The sequence below is a fragment of the Mauremys reevesii genome, linkage group 15 (assembly GCF_016161935.1).
Source record: "Mauremys reevesii isolate NIE-2019 linkage group 15, ASM1616193v1, whole genome shotgun sequence".
Lineage (NCBI taxonomy): Eukaryota > Metazoa > Chordata > Testudines > Geoemydidae > Mauremys > Mauremys reevesii.
The window spans coordinates 43,797,666-43,812,911 of NC_052637.1; the positions used below are offsets into that span (position 1 = coordinate 43,797,666).

Sequence of the window (15,246 nt, forward strand, 5' to 3'; positions counted from 1 at the left end):
AAAGCAGCACTTTGATTATTCAGACAGATACAAATGCCAGTGTTTACTATGCAGACAAGAAAAGTTACATTTGCTGTTCAGGCGTTTGAAAATTAAGTGTTGTTCCAAAATTTTGGAACAAGCCATTTTAAGTTGCTAGTTCTCCTTTCTTGGGGTAGGTAGCAGAGCAGCACCATGAGAGGAGTAGAACAGGAAGAAGGCAGAATTGAGACCTTTCAAAGTTTTGGCCCAAGCAAAGGGGCATGAGCTCCACCTCAGGTGCCAAAATGTGGGCAGGCCTTGCCCGGCAGGCTCGGCCCTGCCCTTCCTGGAGTCCAGCCGCGCAGAGAACTGAAGTGTGGGAAAGCCTGGGCCTTTGGGGGCTGAGGGACCCAGAGCCACTGCTGGCTCTGAGCTCTTCCAGGACTCGCTGGACACCCACCAGGCCGGGGGTGCAAAGGAGCAGGAAGGTGGGGCAGCAGCCCTGGCTGCTGTGTGTTTTCTACATGCAGGGCCGTGCCCTGGTAGCCACCTGACCAGCCGAGGGGCAGTCTCCCTCCTCCTACCCCACACAGGAAGAGTGGGACGAGCGCCCAGGCCTGCAGCACAGGGCCAGGCCACAGAGGGATCCCTACGGTTGAGCAGCAGGTGCCAGGAGCAGTCAGTGTGAACGGAGCAGGAGGTGAGTGCAGCAGTGCAGGACAGTGGCCCGCCCAGGGCCCCACCTCGCTGCACAGCAGCTCCAGCTCCCTGGGCTCCCCAGCGGCTAGCGGGGGACTCTGCTGCCCCCCCGTGGCTCACCCCAGGCTGTGCGGGGCAGAAGGTGCCATTCCAATGGGACAAGATTGGAGAGGAACCAGGGTCCTGGCCTGGTCGGGGCTACCCATGATCTCTGCTATTCCTGTCCAGAGCACCCCCCAGCTCTGCCGCTGCCCCTCCATCCTGCCCGCAGCCCCCCAGGCCAGCCCTGCACTCCCCCAGGAATGCCCAGCTAGAAGGCTGAGATCCCTGGCACTGTGCCAAAGGTCACATTTAATAGGTGCTGGTGCTGGCTGGGTCGGAATAGACCAGAACCAGCCGCCCCCACCTGGACCGATCCACGGCAACCCCTTCGTTCAGAACCGGCTCCACGAAGAACTCCACACGGCAGGACTCCTTGGGGGGCACCTCTGGCACTGCCAAGCCCACCACCCGGTACAGGGTGGCGTGTGCCACCCCGAGGAGCTGCAGCTGCGCTGGCTGGGGCAGCTCCCGGCCCTGGCAGTGGATCCGGAAGCAGCGGGCTTGGCTGTGGGGGTAGGACCAGTGCAAGGTGAGGCTGAGGGAGAGCTGGTCTGCGCCAGGGCCCTTGTGCCACAGCACCTGGGAGGCCTGGAGGCTGGGCACTGGGGGCAGCGAGGAGTGCAGGCCGTCAGCATCCAGCACCTGCAGGGGAGACGGTGCTTAGATACAGCGCAGGGCTCGCCCAGGCAGAGACAGGGCAGCACCCAGAAGGAGGGATCTCACTGCTGCCCCCACCCCCAGCCAGACCCCCCCAGGAGGGCAGCAGCTGCCACCATCTGCAGGGGGCAGGGCTCCCCGGAGACGATCCCCCCCCGCCAAGCTCCATAGGCAGATGGTAGGTGGGCAGTGCCAGGGCACTGTGCCATGTGTGGCCCCCTCACCTGGATCTCCCCAAGGCGGCAGGAGAAGCGCCTCCTTTGCAGGCCTGGCTGGTGGCGTGACAGGATCAGCGACAGCTCGTGCAGGGCGCAGTCCCGCAGCTCCAGTTTGTAGCACCTGAGCGAGGGCAGAGAGGGGAGAAGTGGCAGGGCTGCTGGAGAGACCAGGCCTGAGGCAGGACGGCTCCCTGGCTGGGGACACTCACCGCCTCATCCAACCTGCCGTGCTCTGCTGTCCACAGCCGCTGAGCCGCCCGGAGAGGTGAGGGGGCAGGGTGGGGAGGGGCTGAGGCTGATGTCGGGTGACCGGCCCTGTGGGAGGGAACGGAGCAGTTAGGGCAGGGGAAGGGGGCGCAGGACACATGGGGCTGGGGAGGAGCAGACGTGTCCCAGGCATCCCACTCTCCCCGTTCCCTTGCCAGCCGCGTGACGGACCGATTCCCGGCCTGCCCGGCTCCTCACCCGGCAGGGCAGTGACGTTGCCAACATGGCAGGAGCCAGAGTCCCGTGTGGTGAGTTCCAGCGCGACCGCCACCTCGGGCAGCTTCTCCTCCAGTTTGTACAGCAGAGACAGGAAGAGCTTGGGGGGAGCTGGCAGCTGGAAAGAGAAAAGGCTGGTGACCCCCAATCCACCCAGAGAGACAAGGGAGGGAGAGAGAGGGGGGAGGGAGTTACATGGGGTATAAGGCAGGTCACAAACACACAGCACGTGGCATGCAGCTGGCATGCTGAGCATGCAGCATGCACGCCACAGGCGGCACCAGCCCGGCCCGTAGGCTGCATGCACACGCCGCGAGCTCAAACGCAGCAAGCACACAACACGCTGTGCGCAAGAACCACAAACTAGCTCTGTGGCTGCACGCTCCTGGCCCCGAGCACAGAGGACGGTGCACATGCCACACACTCAGCTGCACCCGCCCCGTTCCCTTGGTGCAGTGCCCTGCCCTGGCTCCCCGGGAGGAAATGGGTCTTTGCCACACCCGCCGCCCAAGCACCCCCAACCTGGCACCCCAGCCCGCACTCACCGGACAGCCACGTGGCCTGCCTCAGGCGGGATGATCCCCTCGATCAGCAGGCAGCTGCCCCCGTTCCAGGCGTCCTGCAGGGAGCAGCGTGTGCGCAGCCAGCTGCCTGCCCCTCCTGGCGCTTGCTGGTCCGTGAAGAGGGGCTGGATCTCCTGGGCACTCAGGTTGTACCAAGGCCTGACTTCTTCCTCCTGCAGGGGAGAGCAGCCCCGGTGAGCCAGGCCATGGGGCAGGCGAGGGACGGGCGCTGGCTGGCCCTGTCGCACGCTGCACCCCGACTCACTCTGGGGGTTGCTAATGCTCAGGCCCAGGCTGAGCCCATCTCCCCAAACATCGGGACCTCCCGCCCCGCTCCTGCACTCACCTGCCCAGCCGAGAATCTCCCCGTGCCCATGCCCAGGCAGAAGCAGGTGCTGAAGGGCAGAGTGCTGATGCTGTGAGTGGGCAGCAGCTCCGCCAGCAAACCCCAGAACCTGCATGGAGAGGAGAGGCGAGGCTGGTTATAGCAGTGCCCCCTCCCCCCCGGGCACCAAGGACCTCACCCAGTCAGCAGGCCCCTGGCACAGCCCAAGATGCAGCCAACCAGGGGGCAGCATCCTCCCCCCAGAGCTCTCAGCAACTCTGCACCCCACTGGGGTCCCTACAGCTCAGCTCTTTGCGGAGTCTGGCACCAGCGTTCCAGCACCATAGGACAGCCACGATCCACGGCCTGCTCGGTGCTCCCATCCCCTTCCTCGCACCCCAGCATGGACCCCCCCTTCCCCGCACCCCCATCTCCCCCAGCATGGACACCCCACTTCCCCGCACCCCCACCCCGGGCACCCCCTTCCCGCACCCCCACCCTCCCCAGCCTGGACACCCCTTCCCGCACCCCCACCCCGGGCTCCCCTTCTCCGCACCCCCACCCTCCCCAGCCTGGACCCTCCTTCCCTGCACCCCACCCCAGGCACCCCTGCACCCCACCCTCCCAGCCTGGACACCCCCTTCCCGCACCCCATCTCCCCAGCATGGACACCCCTTCCCTGCACCCCCACCGGGCACCCCCTTCCCGCACCCCACCCTCCCCAGCCTGGACCCCCTTCCCGCACCCCACCCGGGCACCCCCTTCCCTGCACCCCCACCCTCCCCAGCCTGGACCCCCTTCCCGCACCCCCACCCCGGGCACCCCCTTCCCGCACCCCACCCTCCCCAGCCTGGACCCCCTTCCCGCACCCCCACCCCGGGCACCCTCCTTCCCGCACCCCACCCTCCCAGCATGGACCCCCTTCCCGCACCCCCATCTCCCCAGCATGGACCCCCTTCCCCGCACCCCACCCCGGGCACCCCCTTCCCCACGTCCCCAGCCCGGTCACGCTCACCTGTTCTCGTTCTGCAGGAAGTTCTCCTTCCCCAGGTGCTCATAGACCCAGCCGGGGGCGAAGATGGCAGCTGAAAAGCCGTGCTTGCGGATCAGGCGCAGAGCCTACGGAAATGCGGGGGTGAGACACTCCTCCCGCCCGCCCCGCTCAAAGCCCGGACGGGTTGAGCCCTAAGCACCGGGGCTGCCAGCACCCCAGCCAGCCAGCCTGGGGGGTGCTCTCCCTGCCCCCAGGGCACCAGGCACCGCGCTGTCCCTGGGAGATGGGGATGGACCCCGGGGGGAGGGGGGCAGCCCCCGTTCCCCAGAGGAGAGCTCAGGCTCCAGGCCTCATTCAGCCTCTGGCCACGCTCCAGGGACACCTGCCCCGGAGCCCAGCTGGACCCCGGAGCCCACCGGAGGATCCCGCCCAGGGCGAGGCCCTGCCCCCGAAACGCCCTTAGGCCAGACTCAGGCACCTTGTCTGTCTCAAAGCCACCGCCTACGACCTCCCCGCGGGCAAAGACGTCGATGCCCACGTAGACGTCAGCCAGGCGCTCCCCGGCCTGCGCCCCCATGCGCTCCAGGTGCTCCTCCTTCCAGTTGTAGTTCGTGAACAAGCCGTCGCAGGCGTCAAAGAACACCCTAAGAAAGGGAGAGCCCCGGTGATGCCCACCCCTCCTCCCTGAGAACAGGCCCTCAGGGGAGGGGCCCCTCCCCACAGGAGGGCCCCCCAGCTGCAGCCCCCAAGCCCAGCTCTGCCGGGAGCACTTGGGCGGGACAGGGTGAACATCAGAGCTGCCAGGGGTGGGACTGGGAGCCAGAAGGGAAGGGTGCCTTGCTACAGCCCATGGGCCAGGCCAGGCCAGGCGCACCCCCCATGGGGCAGTGACCCCAGGCTGCACGGCCGGTACATGCCAGTCTTTGCCGGCTGCGAAGGGGACGGGGCGGGGGCTGGGCTGCCAGCTGCGTGCCTGGGGCTCCTGCTCTGTCCAGCGGACGGGGGCACCCCCCCCTCACCTGTTCTTCTCATTCAGCTCATTCTGCCACTTCAGCTCCCCGCTCTGCAAGACGCTGTCGTACCAGAGCACCAGCCCGCCGGGCACGTCCCGACGCAGCTGCTCCCGCAGGTCACGCAGGAAGAGGGGCAGGTTCCGTGCGGCTGCCTCCTGCATGGGGGAGGGAGAGAGCCGGCATCGCCCGGGGGCACCATGTCAGGGATCCCTGCACCCCAGGGGCTGGGCGAGGCAGGACAAGCCGTGGGGGGAGGGGAGGGGCAGCAGGGCGGCTCTGCTCACGCTCAGGGTGTTCTCGATGTTGACCAGCCAGCCGTCAAAGCGGTAGAAATGGGCGATGCGGCCCAGCTGCACAGCCACGGCATGGTACGCGGCTGCCTCCCCAGCCAGGAACGCCTCACACAGCTGGCCCCCGCTCGTCCACTCCGTGATGAACGTCCCTAGAGCCGGAGCACAGATGGCAGCATGAACCTCACCGCTCCGCACGCCAGGGCACTGGTAGGTCTCTGTACGGGGTCCCCAGAATACCTGCACGCGTGTGGGCAAGAGGCGTGGGCCCTCGCCAACCCCGGCCTGTCCCAGCACACACTGCCCCGGGGGGGAGGGGGGGGGCTGGCCGCAGCCCGTGCCCAGGTACTGCAGGCCCAGCGGGAGGTGCCAGCTGCAGAGGAGCTCCCAGCCTCTCCCTGCGGGCAGCGCTAAACCACGAGTGCTCCCGCCTGCCCCCCCATCCCCTCACCCAGCACAGAGACGCCGTTCCTGTGGGCAGCGTTGGTCCAGGTGACGGGGGGGATGGTCACGGGGTGGTGGCTGAAGTACACGAAGATGTCGATGTACTGCCAGTGGTAGAACACGTAGGGGTCCCGCGAAGCCGAGCCCTGGATGAACCTGCAGGCAGAGGAGGGGGAAGCGGCTCAGGCTGGAACGGCGGCACTGCAGGAATGGTGCCCTGAACAGGGCTGGCCTGGCCCCAGTGACGGAGCACTTGTGGAAAGCGATGCCCGCACAAGCCCAGGTGCCAGGCTGCTGCTCTTCCCCCACTGCTCTCCTAGGGCAGGGAGAGAGCTGGCTGGTGCTGTAGCAGAGAATCGTTCCTCCTCCTCTTGCAGCGGAGGGGTTTGCCCTCCCCTCTGAGCTGGGGTGGGCAGCTCCAGGGATGAGCTGGAAATCGCCTTTCTGGGGGAGTTTTCAAGTGGGACATCATCAGTTATCTGGATTGCAGTGGTGCCAGGGCTCTCCGATCAGGGTCTGCCCTGGGCACGGCCCAGCCAGCCCCTGCCCCAGAGCTTCCCAGCCAAGCCGCAGGGTTTCTCCCCATCTCAGGAGCCGCTCAGCAGCAGGTGAAGATGTCCCAGCCTCCCCCACCAAACCTGCAGGGGTGAAAACGTGCCTGGGGAAGCCTGCAAGATGGACACCGGGCTCCTGTGCCCATGGCCAATCTCCGAGGGTCCCGGTTCCACGGGGCTGGGTCACTCAGCTGCAGCAATCCAAATGGAGGTGTACGGGGAGACTTTGGCAAACCAGTAAAGTGCTTGAAACCACTATGGCTTATTGCTAAAAGCAGCCAAGTCAACAGGCTGTAAAGTGGCCATGCAGCTTGACCAAGGCAGGAGGGGAGGGGGTTTGGGGTACCACAGAAAGGGCAGCTTGACCCTGCCGTCCTTCCTGATAAGAATTGTGTTGAAGTTGCTGATATGCCCCAGGAATGTCTGTTGGGGTCTCAAGGCTGCAGACTCTGGAAAACCCCACACCTGGTTAATCAATAATCAGGAGGAGCCTCTTGCTTGCCCATTGGAACTGTTTGCTTGACACGTTTTCTTTAAGGGACGTGGCATTGTATTACGACCGTATAAATAAAGGGAAAAAGCTTGAGATGGGGGGACTCTTCGGGACTGGTCTCTCCCTCTGGATGCATCTTGTGTTCCCCAGCGGCAGACGGGCTGCGGCTGTGCCACGCGAGAGCCACACTCCGCCCGGTAATTATCGAGGGTTGGGGGGGTTACGAACCTGTCGCGTGTGTAAGTGCTTGAGACTAGTAAAGTTTAGCTTGAAGTGAAAGCACTCTGGTGCCGTCCCGTTTGTGCAGCCATCGATCGGTCGGCCAGCCGTGTCTCCCCTGCTTTATTTCCTGACACCACCTCACACAGAGTAAAAGTTACCAAGAGCTTTTGGTTGAAAGAACCCCGGGTAACAGAGGTAGCACAAATGGTTTTCCAAGAGGCTGCCCCGTGGGTCTCTGGATGCGATGAGTTTACACAGAGACACACCCCAGCCTCTGGCTGATGGGAGGAACTGGCCAGAGCCCCCAGCATGAAGCTGGAGATGCACTGCAGATTAACAGGGAGCAAACAAGCTCCCACCTGATCGGGAGACAGCCCTGCCTGCCTGGGGGCGAGGAGCATTCGGTCTCCCTGTGACTTGCTCCGGGGATTCCTCCTCCGCTTGGCTCTAGACAAATGTATTCCACTGCCCCGGCACACTGAGAACGTCTCCTCGGTGCTGAGCTGTCTGCAGACAGGCAGCCTGGGGGAGGCCAAGGCTAGCCCCTAGCACGGCTCTGCCCTGACCCCACAAGCAGCTTGGATGGTCCCACACACCACCTGGGTGTGGTGTCGTCCCATCTCGTGGCACTGAGACGAGAGAAGGAGAGGGGTCTGTCGGCGTCACAGAAGCAGAGGACAGAAAGCAAACCCAAGCTTCCCCTTGGCAGCTATAACCCATGTCACGCTGGCCTCTGTGCTCAGCTGAGTGCATCGCGACGTGCTGCCCACCAAGCCAGCGGAATCGCCAGAGACCAGTGCCTGGGGGTCCTTAACCCAGCCCAAGAGCCAAGCCAGTAAAAAGCCCCATCTCTGCAGCAGCAAACAGAGATGAACGCTCCTACCCACCGCCTTAAAGGCAACAGGGTCTGGATGAACAACTGGGGGACAGCGAGCCAGGCCTCCTGGGTCCTCTTCCGGCTCTGCCACACCTGGGGCGAGTCCTTTCCTCACTCTGTGCTGCGGACAAGGGGAAGGATGTTCCTGACCCCCGCCCAGGATGGATTAAAGTTTGCATGGAGTTCTGGAAGCATGAAGCGCTGCATAAATGCCGAGTCCCATCAGCAGAGGCCCACAGGCCCAGCATGCAGCGCTCCGTTCTGAGAGCCGTGAAGAGGAGGGGCAGCTGTGGACAAGTGCAGAGCCCTGTAGCCACCCCAGCCTTGCTCCTGCACTAGCATTGCTGGGGTCCCTCAGGCCCAGCCCCTACCTGTCCTCCAGGTACCCGTTCTTCATGTCGTGGCACACCAGCGTGCGGGGTCTTTTGCTGTGGAGCGGAGGTTCCCGGTTAGCCAGTGGCATCGTGGCAACGTTGAAGTCATCGTCACTGGTGGGTTTCCATGCCAGCAGCTCCTCCAGGCTGGACAGGTAGAAGCTGATCGGCTCCGTGGTGTTCCGATCAAACTGCCTTGCTGGGAGGAGAGAAGCCAGAAGATTGCAGGCTGTTAACACTCAGCCGGGGGAGCAGAGCCCTCGCTCGCAGCACCGTGGCACTGCGACTGACCCAACGTCCGTGGCAGATGAGGCTGGGCCACGCCCAGAGGGCCTTGCCCCTCTGGCTGGGCTCTTACCTGGCAGGGGGTGGGGGGCATAGCTGACTGTCTCGTGGAGGATGGTGGTTCTTTGGCTCTCCATGGCAGGCAGGAAACTGAAGAAGAGAATCAAGTCATCCCCGCAGAGACTAGGGGGCCTGGGGCTCCCTCCTCACTCCAGCCCCACACTCCATGGAGGGAAGATCAGGCATTTCAGGGAGAACCCAGCACAGCTCACTGGGCTGGCACACGCATGCACCACCAGCAGGAGCCCGTTACAGTGTGAGCTGGCCCTTTAAGAGGGAGTCGAGGCCCAGATTCAGCTCAGAAACAAAGCATTCTGGGACTGCTAGTTCCAGCAGGACCCTGGGAAATGCAGGCAAAGCAAAGCATGCAGGGAAGGTTACCAGGATGGTCATTCATACCTAACCTTCCCTCAGAACACACCGGCTCCCAGGGAGCCTAGCTGGACGAGGTCTCTATGCAGAGAGACGGGCTGGGCTGGTGAGTGGGAGGGATGAGGTACCCTACTCGGGCAAGGGAAACTGAGGCAGTGGCTGCCCATGCAGCTGTGTTGCCCCCTCGGGCAGCCTGGGCTGAGAGCAGACTGGGCAGAAGCCATTTCTGAGCAGGGGGGAGCCCTACCTGGTGCCCTATGTTTGTTCCGGGAGGTGGAAAGTTCTTGCCTCGGCTGACGCACAGTCCTGCTGGGCTCTGCATCTAACATCACCTGCTCGGCTGGAAACAGGAGTGAGCACGCTGGGCTGCTACCGCCTCTGATCTCGCCAGCCAAGCAGCGTCGGGGCGAGGCAACTTGTGGATGGCTGGGAGACTGCAAAGGCCCTCCCAGCGCCACAGGAGCTAGGGGTGGAGTCCTGCCCAGCACATCCACACACAACCAGCCTCCCAACTAATGCCCCTTGCTCACAGGCCTGTCCAGACACGTGCTGCGAGCACGGGTACCTCTGTTCCCCTCCACTGTGGAATTTGCGCCAGAGGCTCTCGGCTGGGGCAGGGTAGGAGTGATGAGAATGCAGTGGGAACACCAGGATGGGTAGGACGTGAGAGGAGGCTGCACACTGGGTGAGAGCTGGCACCAGCCAAACTCCTGCTTCCCAATTCAAACTGGGCACTAGCAGCGGGACCCAGCAGGAGGAGGGAGAGAAAGATGCAGCAAATTCCTTGCACAGGAGTCCTGTGCCTGGAGATGTGCTCAGCTGAGCCAGGCCAGCGAGAGGTTACCACCCAGCTGATATCTGACTGGCCTGGCTGGATTATTTTATGGATTTGCCAGGGAAATAATTTAATCTGCTGGGGGAGGGGGTGTTACATGGGTCTAAAAAATTGCATTTTTTTCAAAATACACCGGGCTAGCGAATGGTAAAAGATTCTGGATCCAGCTAAAGATGCTGCAGAGTTCCTACTTCCGCAGCTTAAGCAATAACAGATCAAACTGTTGAAAATCCAGCAGCTGTCTGCCCACCATGGTGCATGGCGCGGGCGGCTTTGAGTCGCCCAGACGGGTGATATTCTCAGTGTTCGGCGGTTGACAGGTGGGGGTGGAGTTGCCTTGTGGTTGGGGTAGTGGTGGGTTTGCCCTGTGGGGGAAGGGGACAATCGCCCCAGCATTGAGCCAGCTAAAAGAAGGGGTGCTCTGGACAGCAGGCCCTGCGGTGAGGCTGCTGCTGGGTCAGGGGCCCAGGGTCACAGTTCAGGCTGGGGGGCAAAAGCCAAACCAATATGCCACTCGGCAGGCAGGAAATGGGGGTATAGCTCAGTGGTTTGAGCATTGGCCTGCTAAACCCAGGGTTGTGAGTTCAGTCATTGAGGGGGCCATTTGGGGATCTGGGGCAAAAATCTGTGTGGGGATTGGTCCTGCTTTGAGCAGGGGGTGGGACTAGATACCTCCTGAGGTCCCTTCCCACCCTGAGATTCCGATTCTAAGACAAAGAGAAAGTGAAACGAAAGTGAAAAGCAGCAGCAGGGTGCAGAGAAATGTGGGTAAAAACACAGTGCCAGAGAGCCCCGGCACACGCCATGCACCCCGCCATGCACCCCCTGCCCCCGCTCCCCTAGCCCGGGCCATGCGCCCCCTGCCCCCGCTCCCCTGGCCCGGGCCATGCGCCCCCTGCCCCCGCTCCCCTGGCCCGGGCCATGCGCCCCTGCCCCGCTCCCTGGCCCGGGCCATGCGCCCGCTGCCCCAGCGCCCCTCGCCCGGGCCACGCGCCCCCTGCCCCCGCTCCCATGGCCCGGGCCATGCGCCCCCTGCGCCCTCTCCCCTGGCCCGGGCCATGCGCCCCCTGCCCCCGCTCCCCTGGCCCGGGCCATGCGCCCCTGCCCCGCTCCTGGCCCGGGCCATGCACCCCCTGCCCCCGCTCCCCTAGCCCGGTCCATGCGCCCCCTGCACCCGCTCCCCTGGCCCGGGCCATGCGCCCCCTGCACCCGCTCCCCTAGCCCCCGGGCCATGCGCCCCCTGCACCCGCTCCCCTAGCCCCAGGCCATGCACCTGCTCCCTAGCCCCGGGCCATGCGCCCCTGCACCCGCTCCTAGCCCGGGCCATGCACCTGCTCCCCTAGCCCGGGCCATGCACCCGCTCCCCTAGCCCGGGCCATGCACCTGCTCCCCTAGCCCGGGCCATGCCCCCGCTCCCCTAGCCCGGGCCATGCGCCCCCTGCCCCCGCTCCCCTAGCCCCGGCCCTGCGCCCCCTGCACCCGCTCCCCTGGCCCGGGCCATGCACCCGCTCCCCCGGCACAGATCCCGCCTCCCCCCCGGTGCCATGGGGCACATGCAGCGCCACCGACCCCGGCCCGCTCACCTCCTCTTCCCCGCCTCCTGCGGCTCCGGCTCCGGCCCCCGACCCCTCTTCTCCCCGCTCTTGGCTCCATCCCGCCGTCCTCCCTCCATCTCGCGCGTCCTCCCGCCCCGCTCAGCCCCCGCCCCGTCACATGGGGCCAATCCCGGGCCGGGCCGGGCCGGGCCGCGCGCTCAGGCTCCAGCCCGGGGGCCGCTCGTGGCCCAGCAGGCGGGGGACGAGCCCAGCTGGGCCCAGGCGGGAGACAGACGGGGGGGCGGTGCCCGGGCGCCGGGCGTGGCCAGCCCGGGGGGCGGTGGCTGTCGGCCTGGCGCCGGGGCGCGCTCCCGGGCAGGCTGGCAGGGCTGAAGGACCCGGTTCCTGTTTGCTGGGTGGGGAAGGGGAGCCGGGGGGGGGCACAGGGCCCCGAGCCAGGGCGATGGTCTGTGGCTGTAGCGCGCCACGAGCACGCGAGGTGCCTCGCTGACAGGAGGCGGGATGTGGCCCCAGGGGGCCCCTTCTCCCCCTCCCCCCCCATGGCGAGCAGGCTCCAGGGGGCTAGTTTGGGCTCCAGATAATCTTGGTTAAGGTCCCTGACAGGAGCCCTGGCCAAGCAGGGTGGGTGACTTGCCCCTCGTCCCACCTCCGCCCTCAGCTGCAGGGGAAGAGGTTGGCCACGCACCGCACTTGGACAGCCTGGTGGTGAGGCTGGTGGGGGGAGGCTGGGGCCTTCCCTCTGAGCGCCCGGCCCCGCCATCAAGCCTGGGCACTAGCCAGCCCTGGCGCCAGGGGAACTGCCAGCGCCGTGACACTAACAGACTGGATCCCCACACACAGTGAACCAGGAGCAGCCACTTCTCGGGGGTTGGCGAGTCTGTTTCTCAGCCTTGCCCCTCCTGCCCTCTCCGGCTGCAGGCTCAGCAGCGTTGCCGGGGTCAGTATGACCCCTGCGGGAGCTAGCCAGCCTTCTGGGATAGACAGCACATGAGATTTTAAAAAATCCCTCTGTCTTCTCCGGGAATTATCTGCACACACACCCCCCCCCGCATCACCGTTGAGTCTGGGCGCTTTGCAGGATTTAACATTCCCCTCCCCTCGTGCAGTAGGGCAGGGCTGTGATTTCTGGGGTCCAGGTGGCAACTGAGGACTTGTCCAGGATCACTCGGGGTGTCTGAAAGAGCAGGGTCTGGGGCTCGAGAGGCTCTCTCAGCTTGGCCAGTTGGCACCCCTGAAGTCAGCATTGCTCTCAGGTCCTCGGTGCAGCAGGGCTGGCTCATATGCTGCCAGGAAACGTGTTTGCTTTAAAACAACTCTTCTTGGGACTATTTTAGGTAACGCTGGGGAGACATCTTGGTTTGGCAAAGCCGGTGTTTGCAGCCTGCAGCCTGGCTTTCACTGGCGATGGCCCTTTAAAGACAAAGGTTTGCCCACAGAAGTCATGTTCATTTCTTTTTAACGTTCCTGGGAATGGGTCTGTGATGCCTGGCCAGAAAGGGTTAAACATCCTGCAAAATAAATAACCCTCAAAAGACGTGGGGAGATAATGTTTGTGTTTTTGTGTATTTACATATGTATGAGTAGGGTCATATATATAATCAATGTACAATGTAAATCATACAGTGTACAATGTAAACCATACAATGTACAAATCATACAATGTAATCAACAGTCCCTGTCTATGCTGTATTCCGATAGTTCAGAGATCAAAAGAACATCCTAGCATTTAAATGAATTGTAAACACAGGATATCTCGGTATTCATCTCTCTTTGAAATGTACTGTGAATGGTGGCGGAACAAGCACATGGCTTTATGTTAATTCGTATAGCTAAGTACCAGTGATGGGACCTCCTTCAAAGTCATCCTAAGGACCTTTTGTTCCCTGAGGAACTCCAACTTGTCAAAAGTCATTGTCTAAAAGATCCTTGGGTCCTGATTCTGTCAGCTCAGATCTGCTTAGGCTTCATCAGGGGAAGTTTGAGTCGCAAGACTGAGGTCCCAGTTAGGTTGGGACGCCCTGAATATGAGATTTGGATGTTGGACTTTAACCTATGAACTATTTCTGAAAGAACTCTTTGCAGCTACAGAGCTCAGCATCTCTGCTGTGAATCTGCACCTCAGTGAGCTCATGTCTGTATGTATATTGATCTTTTAATCATTCTCTCTCTTTATTAAGAAACAAAAGTTTAGTTTAGTTAATAAGAATTGGCTGTAGCGTGTATTTGGGTAAGAGCTGGAACATTCAGTAACCTGGGAGGTGATGTGTCCGATCCTTTGGGATTGGTAGAACCTTTTCTTTTATATGATTAACTAAGATTTACAGAAATTTTCATATTTGACATGGGTACCTGGATGGAGGCCTGGGCAGGGGTGGCCAACCTGTGGCTCTGGAGCCACGTGCGGCTCTTCAGAAGTTAATATGCGGCTCCTTGTATAGGCACCAACTTTCCAGTGTGCCGGGAGGGGCTCACTGCTTAACCCCTGGCTCTGCTAGAGGCCCTGCCGCCTTCCCACCCCTTCCCCTGAGCCTGCCGTGCCCTCGCTCCTCCCGCTCCCCGGCCTCCTGCACACCATCAAACGGCTGATCGGGAGGAAGGGGAGGCACTGGGAGCTGGGTGGGGGGGTGATGTATTACTGTGGCTCTTTGGCAATGTACATTGGTCAATTCTGGCTCCTTCTCAGGCTCTGGTTGGCTGCCCTGCTTTAAGGGAACTGTGTTGTTTGGACTTCTGAGTAACCAGTGAGATAATAAAAGCTGTTTTATGCTGCTTGGTAAATCTAAATATTGGAATCGCCACCAGCGTTTGGGGATTGTCTGCCCCGTTCTTTGCAGTTCATCCTAATTGAGTGACCACAGCTGGCTCCCCAACAGGACCCTGGTCACAGTGGCGTAGTCGTGCTTGGATACCCATTACCGCAAGTTAATTGGGTTTTTGGATCAGAACCACATGCTTATCAAATTTAATGTTGATATTGGAGAGTTTAAGGGTTAAAAATCAGTTACAGTGAGTGACCCATGTCAAGATCCTGACAGAAAAAGCCTGGAAGAATTGTGCTGGGGCGGGGGGGGGGGGGGTTGTCTTTTAAGAAAAAGGCCCCAGAGCAGGAACTGAAAAATGTGTTAATTGCTAGTGATAAGGAAGCAGACCCAGTGAAAATGCTTGCAGTGAGAAACCAGTAGCTAGAACTTGAACAAAAGCAAAAAATAGCTGATATGGAAGGAGAAGCTGCTTAAAGCGAACACCTGTGTTTTGAATATGAACGAAGAATGGCATATCTTCGATTGCAGGACGCAGAAGCTAAGGCAAAAGTGAACAGACTTAAGCTCCAACTCAAGAGAATAAAGGAACAACAGGAACTGTATCATCCTGAAAAGCCAGCTCCTCTCAACAGCAAAGATGGGGATTGAATCTATCCAGTTTGTAACAATGTTGGTAGGTTGTTTGACTCTAAGCAGTTGTCTCTGTGTAACCAAATTTACCCCAACACTGCCACCTTTTATGTAATGCGTCTCTTGTGAGCTCAGGTGAAGGTAACCTCATAACTTGTGCAGAGAGTGTAAAAGTCAATGGTAAAAGCTGTTTAGGGCAAATTACAGCTTCTAACATCACTCTTGTTAAAGCAGATCTGGTCAAAAAGGAAGATTATTTACCAAATCAGAGTGTGAATATTGTAATCCACTATGAGTTTACTGTACGTGTGCCGTTAGCCAGAATCCACCTTGAATGGAATGGTGCTCAGCATGAAGTTGTAACTGGTGCAAGGAAGTTCTTGCCTAAGGATCTTTTGATTGGGGATGATATTAAAGCTTTGTTCAGTCAGGTTGATGTAAATCAGTCACAGGAAAGAAATAATCTTGAACCTGTGT

At 61.3% G+C, this 15,246-nt stretch overlaps 1 protein-coding gene across 2 annotated transcripts; it reads right to left on the minus strand.

Annotated features, from left to right (window-relative positions):
- Positions 1-11,509, minus strand: ENGASE (endo-beta-N-acetylglucosaminidase). 2 transcript variants are annotated; one of them, XM_039501522.1, is made up of 15 exons: positions 11,405-11,484; positions 9,234-9,326; positions 8,628-8,704; positions 8,267-8,468; positions 5,757-5,905; positions 5,300-5,457; positions 5,022-5,170; positions 4,481-4,646; positions 4,024-4,127; positions 3,030-3,138; positions 2,666-2,856; positions 2,103-2,254; positions 1,847-1,952; positions 1,644-1,758; positions 2-1,404 (listed from the first exon to the last, which is right to left on the minus strand). In XM_039501522.1, the coding sequence occupies exons 3-15, from the start codon at positions 8,689-8,691 to the stop codon at positions 1,012-1,014; spliced, it is 2,058 nt and encodes a 685-aa protein (XP_039357456.1). In that variant the 5' UTR covers positions 8,692-8,704; positions 9,234-9,326; positions 11,405-11,484; the 3' UTR covers positions 2-1,011. The 2 variants fall into 2 exon arrangements, with proteins under 2 accessions (XP_039357455.1, XP_039357456.1); XM_039501521.1 differs by lacking the exon at positions 9,234-9,326 and having other exon boundaries at positions 1-1,404; positions 11,405-11,509.
- Between the last annotated feature and the right edge of the window lie 3,737 nt (positions 11,510-15,246).